The sequence below is a fragment of the Salvelinus namaycush genome, chromosome 35, assembly GCF_016432855.1.
Source record: "Salvelinus namaycush isolate Seneca chromosome 35, SaNama_1.0, whole genome shotgun sequence".
NCBI classification, from domain to species: domain Eukaryota; kingdom Metazoa; phylum Chordata; class Actinopteri; order Salmoniformes; family Salmonidae; genus Salvelinus; species Salvelinus namaycush.
The window spans coordinates 4,975,689-4,990,741 of NC_052341.1; the positions used below are offsets into that span (position 1 = coordinate 4,975,689).

At 48.2% G+C, this 15,053-nt stretch overlaps 1 protein-coding gene across 1 annotated transcript in view; it reads left to right on the forward strand.

Annotated features, from left to right (window-relative positions):
• LOC120029365 (cAMP and cAMP-inhibited cGMP 3',5'-cyclic phosphodiesterase 10A-like) overlaps positions 1 to 15,053 on the forward strand; it is a 112,643-nt gene that overhangs the window by 85,561 nt on the left and 12,029 nt on the right. The window contains exon 13 of the mRNA XM_038974593.1: positions 34 to 189. Within this exon, the coding sequence (XP_038830521.1) occupies positions 34 to 189 (156 nt within the window). The remainder of the gene's footprint in view (positions 1 to 33; positions 190 to 15,053) is intronic.

Below are 15,053 nucleotides of genomic sequence, written 5' to 3' on the forward strand. Positions count from 1 at the left end.
ATCCTCTCCCCCCATCCTCTCCCTCATCAACAGAAGAAGGGTCTGCTGATTGCCTGTCTATGTCATGATCTGGACCATCGAGGATACAGTAACACTTACCTGCAGAAGTTTGACCATCCTCTAGCTGCCCTGTACAGCACGTCTACTATGGAGCAGCACCACTTCTCCCAGACTGTATCCATCCTCCAGGTAGGACTACCACTTCTCCCAGACTGTATCCATCCTCCAGGTAGGACTACCACTTCTCCCAGACTGTATCCATCCTCCAGGTAGGACTACCACTTCTCCCAGACTGTATCCATCCTCCAGGTAGGAGACACCACTTCTCCCAGACTGTATCCATCCTCCAGGTAGGACTACCACTTCTCCCAGACTGTATCCATCCTCCAGGTAGGACTACCACTTCTCCCAGACTGTATCCATCCTCATGGTAGAACACACCACTTCTCCCAGACTGTATCCATCCTCCAGGTAGAACACACCATTCTCCCAGACTGTATCCATCCACCAGGTAGAACTACCACTTCTCCCAGACTATCCATCCTCCAGGTAGGACTACCACTTCTCCCAGACTGTATCCATCCTCCAGGTAGGACACACCACTTCTCCCAGACTGTATCCATCCACCAGGTAGAACACACCACTTCTCCCAGACTGTATCCATCCTCCAGGTAGAACTACCACTTCTCCCAGACTGTATCCATCCTCCAGGTAGGACTACCACTTCTCCCAGACTGTATCCATCCTCCAGGTAGGACTACCACTTCTCCCAGACTGTATCCATCCTCCAGGTAGAACTACCACTTCTCCCAGACTGTATCCATCCTCCAGGTAGGACTACCACTTGTCCCAGACTGTATCCATCCTCCAGGTAGGACTACCACTTCTCCCAGACTGTATCCATCCTCCAGGTAGGACACACCACTTCTCCCAGACTGTATCCATCCTCCAGGTAGGACTACCACTTCTCCCAGACTGTATCCATCCTCCAGGTAGGACTACCACTTCTCCCAGACTGTATCCATCCTCTAGGTAGAACACACCACTTCTCCCAGACTGTATCCATCCTCCAGGTAGGACTACCACTTCTCCCAGACTGTATCCATCCTCCAGGTAGAACACACCACTTCTCCCAGACTGTATCCATCCTCCAGGTAGGACTACCACTTCTCCCAGACTGTATCCATCCTCCAGGTAGAACACACCACTTCTCCCAGACTGTATCCATCCTCCAGGTAGGACACACCACTTCTCCCAGACTGTATCCATCCTCCAGGTAGAACTACCACTTCTCCCAGACTGTATCCATCCTCCAGGTAGGACTACCACTTCTCCCAGACTATCCATCCTCCAGGTAGGACACACCACTTCTCCCAGACTGTATCCATCCTCCAGGTAGGACTACCACTTCTGCCAGACTGTATCCATCCTCCAGGTAGGACACACCACTTCTCCCAGACTGTATCCATCCTCCAGGTAGGACTACCACTTCTCCCAGACTGTATCCATCCTCCAGGTAGGACTACCACTTCTCCCAGACTATATCCATCCTCCAGGTAGGACACACCACTTCTCCCAGACTGTATCCATCCTCCAGGTAGGACTACCACTTCTCCCAGACTGTATCCATCCTCTAGGTAGAACACACCACTTCTCCCAGACTGTATCCATCCTCCAGGTAGGACTACCACTTCTCCCATACTGTATCCATCCTCCAGGTAGAACTACCACTTCTCCCAGACTGTATCCATCCTCCAGGTAGAACACACCACTTCTCCCAGACTGTATCCATCCTCATGGTAGAACACACCACTTCTCCCAGACTGTATTCATCCTCCAGGTAGAACACACCATTCTCCCAGACTGTATCCATCCACCAGGTAGAACTACCACTTCTCCCAGACTGTATCCATCCTCCAGGTAGGACTACCACTTCTCCCAGACTGTATCCATCCTCCAGGTAGGACACACCACTTCTCCCAGACTGTATCCATCCACCAGGTAGAACACACCACTTCTCCCAGACTGTATCCATCCTCCAGGTAGAACTACCACTTCTCCCAGACTGTATCCATCCTCCAGGTAGGACTACCACTTCTCCCAGACTGTATCCATCCTCCAGGTAGGACTACCACTTCTCCCAGACTGTATCCATCCTCCAGGTAGAACTACCACTTCTCCCAGACTGTATCCATCCTCCAGGTAGGACTACCACTTGTCCCAGACTGTATCCATCCTCCAGGTAGGACACACCACTTCTCCCAGACTGTATCCATCCTCCAGGTAGAACACACCACTTCTCCCAGACTGTATCCATCCTCCAGGTAGAACACACCACTTCTCCCAGACTGTATCCATCCTCCAGGTAGGACACACCACTTCTCCCAGACTGTATCCATCCTCCAGGTAGGACTACCACTTCTCCCAGACTGTATCCATCCTCCAGGTAGGACTACCACTTCTCCCAGACTGTATCCATCCTCCAGGTAGGACTACCACTTCTCCCAGACTGTATCCATCCTCCAGGTAGAACACACCACTTCTCCCAGACTGTATCCATCCTCCAGGTAGAACACACCACTTCTCCCAGACTGTATCCATCCTCCAGGTAGAACTACCACTTCTCCCAGACTGTATCCATCCTCCAGGTAGAACACACCACTTCTCCCAGACTGTATCCATCCTCCAGGTAGGACTACCACTTCTCCCAGACTGTATCCATCCTCCAGGTAGAACTACCACTTCTCCCAGACAGTATCCATCCTCCAGGTAGGACTACCACTTCTCCCAGACTGTATCCATCCTCCAGGTAGAACTACCACTTCTCCCAGACTGTATCCATCCTCCAGGTAGAACACACCACTTCTCCCAGACTGTATCCATCCTCCAGGTAGAACACACCACTTCTCCCAGACTGTATCCATCCTCCAGGTAGGACTACCACTTCTCCCAGACTGTATCCATCCTCCAGGTAGGACTAACACTTCTCCCAGACTGTATCCATCCTCCAGGTAGGACTACCACTTCTCCCAGACTGTATCCATCCTCATGGTAGAACACACCACTTCTCCCAGACTGTATCCATCCTCCAGGTAGAACACACCATTCTCCCAGACTGTATCCATCCACCAGGTAGAACTACCACTTCTCCCAGACTGTATCCATCCTCCAGGTAGGACTACCACTTCTCCCAGACTGTATCCATCCTCCAGGTAGGACACACCACTTCTCCCAGACTGTATCCATCCACCAGGTAGAACACACCACTTCTCCCAGACTGTATCCATCCTCCAGGTAGAACTACCACTTCTCCCAGACTGTATCCATCCTCCAGGTAGGACTACCACTTCTCCCAGACTGTATCCATCCTCCAGGTAGGACTACCACTTCTCCCAGACTGTATCCATCCTCCAGGTAGAACTACCACTTCTCCCAGACTGTATCCATCCTCCAGGTAGGACTACCACTTGTCCCAGACTGTATCCATCCTCCAGGTAGGACACACCACTTCTCCCAGACTGTATCCATCCTCCAGGTAGAACACACCACTTCTCCCAGACTGTATCCATCCTCCAGGTAGAACACACCACTTCTCCCAGACTGTATCCATCCTCCAGGTAGGACACACCACTTCTCCCAGACTGTATCCATCCTCCAGGTAGGACTACCACTTCTCCCAGACTGTATCCATCCTCCAGGTAGGACTACCACTTCTCCCAGACTGTATCCATCCTCCAGGTAGGACTACCACTTCTCCCAGACTGTATCCATCCTCCAGGTAGAACACACCACTTCTCCCAGACTGTATCCATCCTCCAGGTAGAACACACCACTTCTCCCAGACTGTATCCATCCTCCAGGTAGAACTACCACTTCTCCCAGACTGTATCCATCCTCCAGGTAGAACACACCACTTCTCCCAGACTGTATCCATCCTCAAGGTAGGACTACCAATTCTCCCAGACTGTATCCATCCTCCAGGTAGAACTACCACTTCTCCCAGACAGTATCCATCCTCCAGGTAGGACTACCACTTCTCCCAGACTGTATCCATCCTCCAGGTAGAACACACCACTTCTCCCAGACTGTATCCATCCTCCAGGTAGAACTACCACTTCTCCCAGACAGTATCCATCCTCCAGGTAGGACTACCACTTCTCCCAGACTGTATCCATCCTCCAGGTAGAACACACCACTTCTCCCAGACTGTATCCATCCTCCAGGTAGAACACACCACTTCTCCCAGACTGTATCCATCCTCCAGGTAGAACTACCACTTCTCCCAGACTGTATCCATCCTCCAGGTAGGACTACCACTTCTCCCAGACTGTATCCATCCTCCAGGTAGAACTACCACTTCTCCCAGACTGTATCCATCCTCCAGGTAGGACTAGCACTTCTCCCTGACTGTATCCATCCTCCAGGTAGGACTACCACTTCTCCCAGACTGTATCCATCCTCCAGGTAGGACTACCACTTCTGCCAGACTGTATCCATCCTCCAGGTAGGACTAGCACTTCTCCCTGACTGTATCCATCCTCCAGGTAGGACTACCACTTCTCCCAGACTGTATCCATCCTCCAGGTAGGACTACCACTTCTCCCAGACTGTATCCATCCTCCAGGTAGGACTACCACTTCTCCCAGACTGTATCCATCCTCCAGGTAGGACTACCACTTCTCCCAGACTGTATCCATCCTCCAGGTAGAACTACCACTTCTCCCAGACTGTATCCATCCTCCAGGTAGAACACACCACTTCTCCCAGACTGTATCCATCCTCAAGGTAGAACACACCACTTCTCCCAGACTGTATCCATCCTCCAGGTAGGACTACCACTTCTCCCAGACTGTATCCATCCTCTAGCTGCCCTGTACAGCACGTCTACTATGGAGCAGCACCACTTCTCCCAGACTGTATCCATCCTCCAGGTAGAACACACCACTTCTCCCAGACTGTATCCATCCTCCAGGTAGAACTACCACTTCTCCCAGACTGTATCCATCCTCCAGGTAGAACACACCACTTCTCCCAGACTGTATCCATCCTCAAGGTAGGACTACCAATTCTCCCAGACTGTATCCATCCTCCAGGTAGAACTACCACTTCTCCCAGACAGTATCCATCCTCCAGGTAGGACTACCACTTCTCCCAGACTGTATCCATCCTCCAGGTAGAACACACCACTTCTCCCAGACTGTATCCATCCTCCAGGTAGAACTACCACTTCTCCCAGACAGTATCCATCCTCCAGGTAGGACTACCACTTCTCCCAGACTGTATCCATCCTCCAGGTAGAACACACCACTTCTCCCAGACTGTATCCATCCTCCAGGTAGAACACACCACTTCTCCCAGACTGTATCCATCCTCCAGGTAGAACTACCACTTCTCCCAGACTGTATCCATCCTCCAGGTAGGACTACCACTTCTCCCAGACTGTATCCATCCTCCAGGTAGAACTACCACTTCTCCCAGACTGTATCCATCCTCCAGGTAGGACTAGCACTTCTCCCTGACTGTATCCATCCTCCAGGTAGGACTACCACTTCTCCCAGACTGTATCCATCCTCCAGGTAGGACTACCACTTCTGCCAGACTGTATCCATCCTCCAGGTAGGACTAGCACTTCTCCCTGACTGTATCCATCCTCCAGGTAGGACTACCATTTCTCCCAGACTGTATCCATCCTCCAGGTAGGACTACCACTTCTCCCAGACTGTATCCATCCTCCAGGTAGGACTACCACTTCTCCCAGACTGTATCCATCCTCCAGGTAGGACTACCACTTCTCCCAGACTGTATCCATCCTCCAGGTAGAACTACCACTTCTCCCAGACTGTATCCATCCTCCAGGTAGAACACACCACTTCTCCCAGACTGTATCCATCCTCAAGGTAGAACACACCACTTCTCCCAGACTGTATCCATCCTCCAGGTAGGACTACCACTTCTCCCAGACTGTATCCATCCTCTAGCTGCCCTGTACAGCATGTCTACTATGGAGCAGCACCACTTCTCCCAGACTGTATCCATCCTCCAGGTAGAACACACCACTTCTCCCAGACTGTATCCATCCTCCAGGTAGAACACACCACTTCTCCCAGACTGTATCCATCCTCCAGGTAGGACACACCACTTCTCCCAGACTGTATCCATCCTCCAGGTAGGACTACCACTTCTCCCAGACTGTATCCATCCTCCAGGTAGGACTACCACTTCTCCCAGACTGTATCCATCCTCCAGGTAGGACTACCACTTCTCCCAGACTGTATCCATCCTCCAGGTAGAACACACCACTTCTCCCAGACTGTATCCATCCTCCAGGTAGAACACACCACTTCTCCCAGACTGTATCCATCCTCCAGGTAGGACTACCACTTCTCCCAGACTGTATCCATCCTCCAGGTAGGACACACCACTTCTCCCAGACTGTATCCATCCTCCAGGTAGGACTACCACTTCTCCCAGACTGTATCCATCCTCCAGGTAGAACTACCACTTCTCCCAGACTGTATCCATCCTCCAGGTAGGACTACCACTTCTCCCAGACTGTATCCATCCTCCAGGTAGAACTACCACTTCTCCCAGACTGTATCCATCCTCCAGGTAGAACTACCACTTCTCCCAGACTATATCCATCCTCCAGGTAGAACACACCACTTCTCCCAGACTGAATCCATCCTCCAGGTATGACTACCACTTCTCCCAGACTGTATCCATCCTCCAGGTAGAACACACCACTTCTCCCAGACTGTATCCATCCTCCAGGTAGGACTACCACTTCTCCCAGACTGTATCCATCCTCCAGGTAGGACTATCACTTCTCCCAGACTGTATCCATCCTCCAGGTAGAACACACCACTTCTCCCAGACTGTATCCATCCTCCAGGTAGGACTACCACTTCTCCCAGACTGTATCCATCCTCCAGGTAGAACTATCACTTCTCCCAGACTGTATCCAGCCTCCAGGTAGAACACACCACTTCTCCCAGACTGTATCCATCCTCCAGGTAGAACACACCACTTCTCCCAGACTGTATCCATCCTCCAGGTAGGACTACCACTTGTCCCAGACTGTATCCATCCTCCAGGTAGAACACACCACTTCTCCCAGACTGTATCCATCCTCCAGGTAGGACTACCACTTCTCCCAGACTGTATCCATCCTCCAGGTAGAGCTACCACTTCTCCCAGACTGTATCCATCCTCCAGGTAGGACTACCACTTCTCCCAGACTGTATCCATCCTACAGGTAGAACACACCACTTCTCCCAGACTGTATCCATCCTCCAGGTAGGACTACCACTTCTCCCAGACTGTATCCATCCTCCAGGTAGAACTACCACTTCTCCCAGACTGTATCCATCCTCCAGGTAGGACTAGCACTTCTCCCTGACTGTATCCATTCTCCAGGTAGGACTACCACTTCTCCCAGACTGTATCCATCCTCCAGGTAGGACTACCACTTCTCCCAGACTGTATCCATCCTCCAGGTAGGACTACCACTTCTCCCAGACTGTATCCATCCTCCAGGTAGGACTACCACTTCTCCCAGACTGTATCCATCCTCCAGGTAGAACTACCACTTCTCCCAGACTGTATCCATCCTCCAGGTAGGACTACCACTTCTCCCAGACTGTATCCATCCTCCAGGTAGAACTACCACTTATCCCAGACTGTATCCATCCTCCAGGTAGAACTACCACTTCTCCCAGACTATATCCATCCTCCAGGTAGAACACACCACTTCTCCCAGACTGTATCCATCCTCCAGGTATGACTACCACTTCTCCCAGACTGTATCCATCCTCCAGGTAGAACACACCACTTCTCCCAGACTGTATCCATCCTTCAGGTAGGACTACCACTTCTCCCAGACTGTATCCATCCTCCAGGTAGGACTATCACTTCTCCCAGACTGTATCCATCCTCCAGGTAGAACACACCACTTCTCCCAGACTGTATCCATCCTCCAGGTAGGACTACCACTTCTCCCAGACTGTATCCATCCTCCAGGTAGAACTATCACTTCTCCCAGACTGTATCCAGCCTCCAGGTAGTACTACCACTTCTCCCAGACTGTATCCATCCTCCAGGTAGGACTACCACTTCTCCCAGACTGTATCCATCCTCCAGGTAGAACACACCACTTCTCCCAGACTGTATCCATCCTCCAGGTAGGACTACCACTTCTCCCAGACTGTATCCATCCTCCAGGTAGAACTACCACTTCTCCCAGACTGTATCCATCCTCCAGGTAGGACACACCACTTCTCCCAGACTGTATCCATCCTCCAGGTAGAACTACCACTTCTCCCAGACTGTATCAATCAATTTTCAATCAATTTTATTTTATATAGCCCTTCGTACATCAGCTAATATCTCGAAGTGCTGTACAGAAACCCAGCCTAAAACCCCAAACAGCTAGTAATGCAGGTGTAGAAGCACGGTGGCTAGGAAAAACTCCCTAGAAAGGCCAAAACCTAGGAAGAAACCTAGAGAGGAACCAGGCTATGAGGGGTGGCCAGTCCTCTTCTGGCTGTGCCGGGTGGAGATTATAACAGAACTATGCCAAGATGTTCAAAAATGTTCATAAGTGACAAGCATGGTCAAATAATAATCATGAATAATTTTCAGTTGGCTTTTCATAGCTGATCATTAAGAGTTGAAAAACAACAGGTCTGGGACAGGTGGCGGTTCCATAACCGCAGGCAGAACAGCTGAAACTGGAATAGCAGCAAGGCCAGGCGGACTGGGGACAGCAAGGAGTCACCACGGGCGGCAGTCCCGATGCATGGTCGTAGGGCCCAGGTCCTCCGAGAGAAAGAAAGAGAGAAGGAGAAAATTAGAGAGAGCCAAGATTTTCAAAATGTTCATAAATGACAAGCATGGTCAAATAATAATCAGGAATAAATCTCATTTGGCTTTTCATAGCCGATCATTAAGAGTTGAAAACAGCAGGTCTGGGACAGGTAGGGGTTCCATAACCGCAGGCAGAACAGTTGAAACTGGAATAGCAGCAAGGCCAGGCGGACAGCAAGGAGTCACCACGGCCGGTAGTCCCGACGTATGGTCCTAGGGCTCAGGTCCTCCGAGAGAAAGAAAGAGAGAAGGAGAAAATTAGAGAGAGCCAAGATTTTCAAAATGTTCATAAATGACAAGCATGGTCAAATAATAATCAGGAATAAATCTCAGTTGGCTTTTCATAGCCGATCATTAAGAGTTGAAAACAGCAGGTCTGGGACAGGTAGGGGTTTCGTAACCGCAGGCAGAACAGTTGAAACTGGAATAGCAGCAAGGCCAGGCGGACTGGGGACAGCAAGGTGTCAGCATGCCCGGTAGTCCTGACGTATGGTCCTAGGGCTCAGGTTCTCAGAGAGAAAGAGAGAACGAGAGAATTAGAGAGAGCATACTTAAATTCACACAGGACACTGGATAAGACAGGAGAAGTACTCCAGGTATAACCAACTGACCCTAGCCCCCCGACACATAAACTACTGCAGCATAAATACTGGAGGCTGAGACAGGAGCGGTCAGGAGACACTGTGGCCCCATCCGAAGAAACCCCCGGACAGGGCCAAACAGGAAGGATATAACCCCACCCACTTTGCCAAAGCACAGCCCCCGCACCACTAGAGGGATATCCTCAACCACCAACTTACAATCCTGAGACAAGGCCGAGTATAGCCCACAAAGGTCTCCACCACAGCACAAACCAAGGGGGGGCGCCAACCCAGACAGGAAGATCACGTCAGTAACTCAACCCACTCAAGTGACGCACCCCTCCTAGGGACGGCATGAAAGAGCACCAGCAAGCCAGTGACTCAGCCCCTGTAACAGGGTTAGAGGCAGAGAATCCCAGTGGAGAGAGGGGAACCGGCCTGGCAGAGACAGCAAGGGCGGTTCGTTGCTCCAGAGCCTTTCCGTTCACCTTCACACTCCTGGGCCAGACTACACTCAATCATATGACCTACTGAAGAGATAAGTCTTCAGTAAAGACTTAAAGGTTGAGACCGAGTCTGCGTCTCTCACATGGGTAGGCAGACTGTTCCATAAAAATGGAGATCTATAGGAGAAAGCCCTGCCTCCCGCTGTTTGCTTAGAAATTCTAGGGACAATTAGGAGGCCTGCGTCTTGTGACCGTAGCGTACGTATTGGTATGTACGGCAGGACCAACTCGGAAAGATAGGTAGGAGCAAGCCCATGTAACGCTTTATAGGTTAACAGTAAAACCTTGAAATCAGCCCTTGCCTTAACAGGAAGCCAGTGTAGGGAAGCTAGCACTGGAGTAATATGATCAAATTTCTTGGTTCTAGTCAGGATTCTAGCAGCCGTATTTAGCACTAACTGAAGTTTATTTAGTGCTTTATCCGGGTAGCCGGAAAGTAGAGCATTGCAGTAGTCTAACCTAGAAGTAACAAATGCATGGATTAATTTTTCTGCATCATTTTTGGACAGAAAATTTCTGATTTTTGCAATGGAGATGGAAGGTAGATGGAAAAAAGCTGTCCTTGAAACAGTCTTGATATGTTCGTCAAAAGAGAGATCAGGGTCAAGAGTAACGCCGAGGTCCTTCACAGTTTTATTTGAGACGACTTTACAACCATCAAGATGAATTGTCAGATTTAACAGAAGATCTCTTTGTTTCTTGGGACCTAGAACAAGCATCTCTGTTTTGTCCGAGTTTAAAAGTAGAAAGTTTTCAGCCATCCACTTCCTTATGTCTGAAACACAGGCTTCTAGCGAGGGCAATTTTGGGGCTTCACCATGTTTCATTGAAATGTACAGCTGTGTGTCATCCGCATAGCAGTGAAAGTTAACATTATGTTTTCGAATAACATCCCCAAGAGGTAAAATATATAGTGAAAACAATAGTGGTCCTAAAACGGAACCTTGAGGAACACCGAAATGTACAGTTGATTTGTCAGAGGACAGACCATTCACAGAGACAAACTGATATCTTTCCGACAGGTAAGATCTAAACCAGGCCAGAACTTGTCCGTGTAGACCAATTTGGGTTTCCAGTCTCTCCAAAAGAATGTGGTGATCGATGGTGTCAAAGGCAGCACTAAGGTCTAGTAGCACGAGGACAGATGCAGAGCCTCGGTCTGACGCCATTAAAAGGTAATTTACCACCTTCACAAGTGCAGTCTCAGTGCTATGATGGGGTCTAAAACCAGACTGAAGCATTTCGTATACATTGTTTGTCTTCAGAAAGGCAGTGAGTTGCTGCGCAACAGCTTTTTCTAAAATTTTTGAGAGGAATGGAAGATTCGATATAGGCCGATAGTTTTTTATATTTTCCGGGTCAAGGTTTGGCTTTTTCAAGAGAGGCTTTATCACTGCCACTTTTAGTGAGTTTGGTACACATCCGGTGGATAGAGAGCTGTTTATTATGTTCAACATAGGAGGGCCAAGCACAGGAAGCAGCTCCTTCAGCAGTTTAGTAGGAATAGGATCCAGTATGCAGCTTGAAGGTTTAGAGGCCATGATTATTTTCATCATTGTGTCAAGAGATATAGTACTAAAACACTTAAGTGTCTCTCCCGATCCCAGGCCCTCGCAGAGCTGTGCAGATCCAGGACAGCTAAGCCCTGGAGGAATACGCAGATTCAAAGAGGAGTCCGTAATTTGCTTTCTAATGGTCATGATCTTTTCCTCAAAGAAGTTCATGAATTTATTACTGCTGAAGTGAAAGCCATCCTCTCTTGGGGAATGCTGCTTTTTAGTTAGCTTTGCAACAGTATCAAAAAGAAATTTTGGATTGTTCTTATTTTCCTCGATTAAGTTGGAAAAGTAGGATGATCGAGCAGCAGTGAGGGCTCTTCGGTACTGCACGGTACTGTCTTTCCAAGCTAGTCGGAAGACTTCCAGTTTGGTGTGGCGCCATTTCCGTTCCAATTTCCTGGAAGCTTGCTTCAAAGCTCGGGTATTTTCTGTATACCAGGGAGCTAGTTTCTTATGACAAATGTTTTTCGTTTTTAGGGGTGCAACTGCATCTAGGGTATTGCGCAAGGTTAAATTGAGTTCCTCAGTTAAGTGGTTAACTGATTTTTGTCCTCTGACGTCCTTGGGTAGGCAGAAGGAGTCTGGAAGGGCATCAAGGAATTTTTGTGTTGTCTGAGAATTTATAGCACGACTTTTGATGCTCCTTGGTTGGGGTCTGAGCAGATTATTTGTTGCGATTGCAAACGTAATAAAATGGTGGTCCGATAGTCCAGGATTATGTGGAAAAACATTAAGATCTACAACATTTATTCCATGGGACAAAACTAGGTCCAGAGTATGACTGTGGCAGTGAGTAGGTCCAGAGACATGTTGGACAAAACCCACTGAGTCGATGATGGCTCCGAAAGACTTTTGGAGTGGGTCTGTGGACTTCTCCATGTGAATATTAAAATCACCAAAAATTAGAATATGATCTGCTATGACTACAAGGTCTGATAGGAATTCAGGAAACTCAGAGAGGAACGCTGTATATGGCCCAGGAGGCCTGTAAACAGTAGCTATAAAAAGTGATTGAGTAGGCTGCATAGATTTCATGACTAGAAGCTCAAAAGACGAAAACGCCATTTTTTTTTTTGTAAATTGAAATTTGCTATCGTAAATGTTAGCAACACCTCCGCCTTTGCGGGATGCACGGGGGATATGGTCACTAGTGTAACCAGGAGGTGAGGCCTCATTTAACACAGTAAATTCATCAGGCTTAAGCCATGTTTCAGTCAGGCCAATCACATCAAGATTATGATCAGTGATTAGTTCATTGACTATGACTGCCTTTGAAGTGAGGGATCTAACATTAAGTAACCCTATTTTGAGATGTGAGGTATCACGATCTCTTTCAATAATGGCAGGAATGGAGGATGTATCCATGTATCCATCCTCCAGGTAGGACTACCACTTCTCCCAGACTGTATCCATCCTCCAGGTAGAACACACCACTTCTCCCAGACTGTATCCATCCTCCAGGTAGAACTACCACTTCTCCCAGACTGTATCCATCCTCCAGGTAGAACTACCACTTCTCCCAGACTATATCCATCCTCCAGGTAGAACTACCACTTCTCCCAGACTGTATCCATCCTCCAGGTAGGACACACCACTTCTCCCAGACTGTATCCATCCTCCAGGTAGAACTACCACTTCTCCCAGACTGTATCCATCCTCCAGGTAGGACTACCACTTCTCCCATACTGTATCCATCCTTCAGGTAGAACACACCACTTCTCCCAGACTGTATCCATCCTCCAGGTAGGACTACCACTTCTCCCAGACTGTATCCATCCTCCAGGTAGAACACACCACTTCTCCCAGACTGTATCCATCCTCCAGGTAGAACTACCACTTCTCCCAGACTGTATCCATCCTCCAGGTAGAACTACCACTTCTCCCAGACTATATCCATCCATCCTTACTTTATGACAATACATTACATTCAGTACCAGTCATAAGTTTGGACACACCTACTCGTTCAAGGGTTTTTCTTAGTTGTTTACTATTATCTACATTGTAGAATAATAGTGAAGACATCAAAACTATGAAATAACATATGGAATCATGTAGTAACCAAAGAAGTGTTAAACAAATCTAAATATATTTTACATTTGAGATTCTTCAAAGTAGCCACCCTTTGCCTTGATGACAGCTTTGCACACGCTTGGCATTCTCTCAACCAGCTTCACCTGGAATGCTTTTCCAACAGTCTTGAAGGAGTTCCCACATATGCTGAGCACTTACTGGCTGCTTTTCCTTCACTCTGCTGTCCAACTCATCCCAAACCATCTCAATTGGGTTGTGGTCGGGTGATTGTGGAGGCCAGGTCATCTGATGCAGCACTCCATCACTCTCCGTCTTGGTCAAATAGCCCTTACACAGCCTGGAGGTGTGTTGGGTCATTGTCTTGATGAAAAACAAATGATAGACCCACTAAGCGCAAAATAGATGGGATGGCGTATCGCTGCAGAATGCTGTGGTAGCCATGCTGGTTAAGTGTGCCTTGAATTCTAAATAAATCACAGACAGTGGCACCAGCAAAGCACCCCCACACCACCTCCTCCATGCTTCACGGTGGGAACCACATGTGGAAATCATCCGTTCACCTACTCTGCGTCTCACAAAGACACAGCGGTTGGAACCAAAAATCTCAAATGTGGACTCCAGACCAAAGGACAGATTTCCACCAGTCTAATGTCCATTGCTCGTGTTTCTTGACCCAAGCAAGTCTCTTCTTCTTATTGGTGTCCTTTAGTAGTGGTTTCTTTGCAACAATTCGTCCATGAAGGCCTGATTCACACAGTCTCCTCTGAACAGTTGATGTTGAGATGTGTCTGTTACTTGAACTCTGTGAAGCATTTATTTGGGCTGTAATTTCTGAGGCTGGTAACTCTAATGAACGTATCCTCTGCAGCAGATGAGGACCTTTCCTGTGGCGGTCCTCATGAGGGCCAGTTTCGTCATAGTGCTTGATGGTTTTTGCAACTGCACTTGAAGAAACTTTCAGAATTCTTGAAATGTTCCGTGTTGACTGACCTTCATGTCTTTAAAGTAATGATGGACTGTTGTTTCTCTTTGCTTGTTTCAGCTGTTCTTGCCATAATATGGACTTGGTCTTTTACCAAATAGGGCTATCTTCTGTATGCCACCCCTACCTTGTCACAACACAACTGATTGGCTCAAACGTATTAACAAGGAAAGAAATTCCACAAATTAGCTTTTAACAAGGCAGACCTGTTAATTGAAATCCATTCCAGGTGACTACCTCATAAAGCTGGTTGAGAGAATGCCAAGATTGTGCAAAGCTGTCATCAAGGCAAAGGGTGGCTACTTTGAAGAATCTTAAATATAAAATATATTTTGATTTGTTTTAACACCTTTTTTTTAACACAGATATTAAAAACAATCCTTAAAAGTCAAGCTGTATTACATCATGCCGGGGAAATGATAACAATTGGTGTAAATAATAACTCTGGTTATTAACACCAACACTGGGAGTTATTCTACACCATTGAGTGTTAATTTCACTATTACAGAGTGATTTTAACTCCTGAATC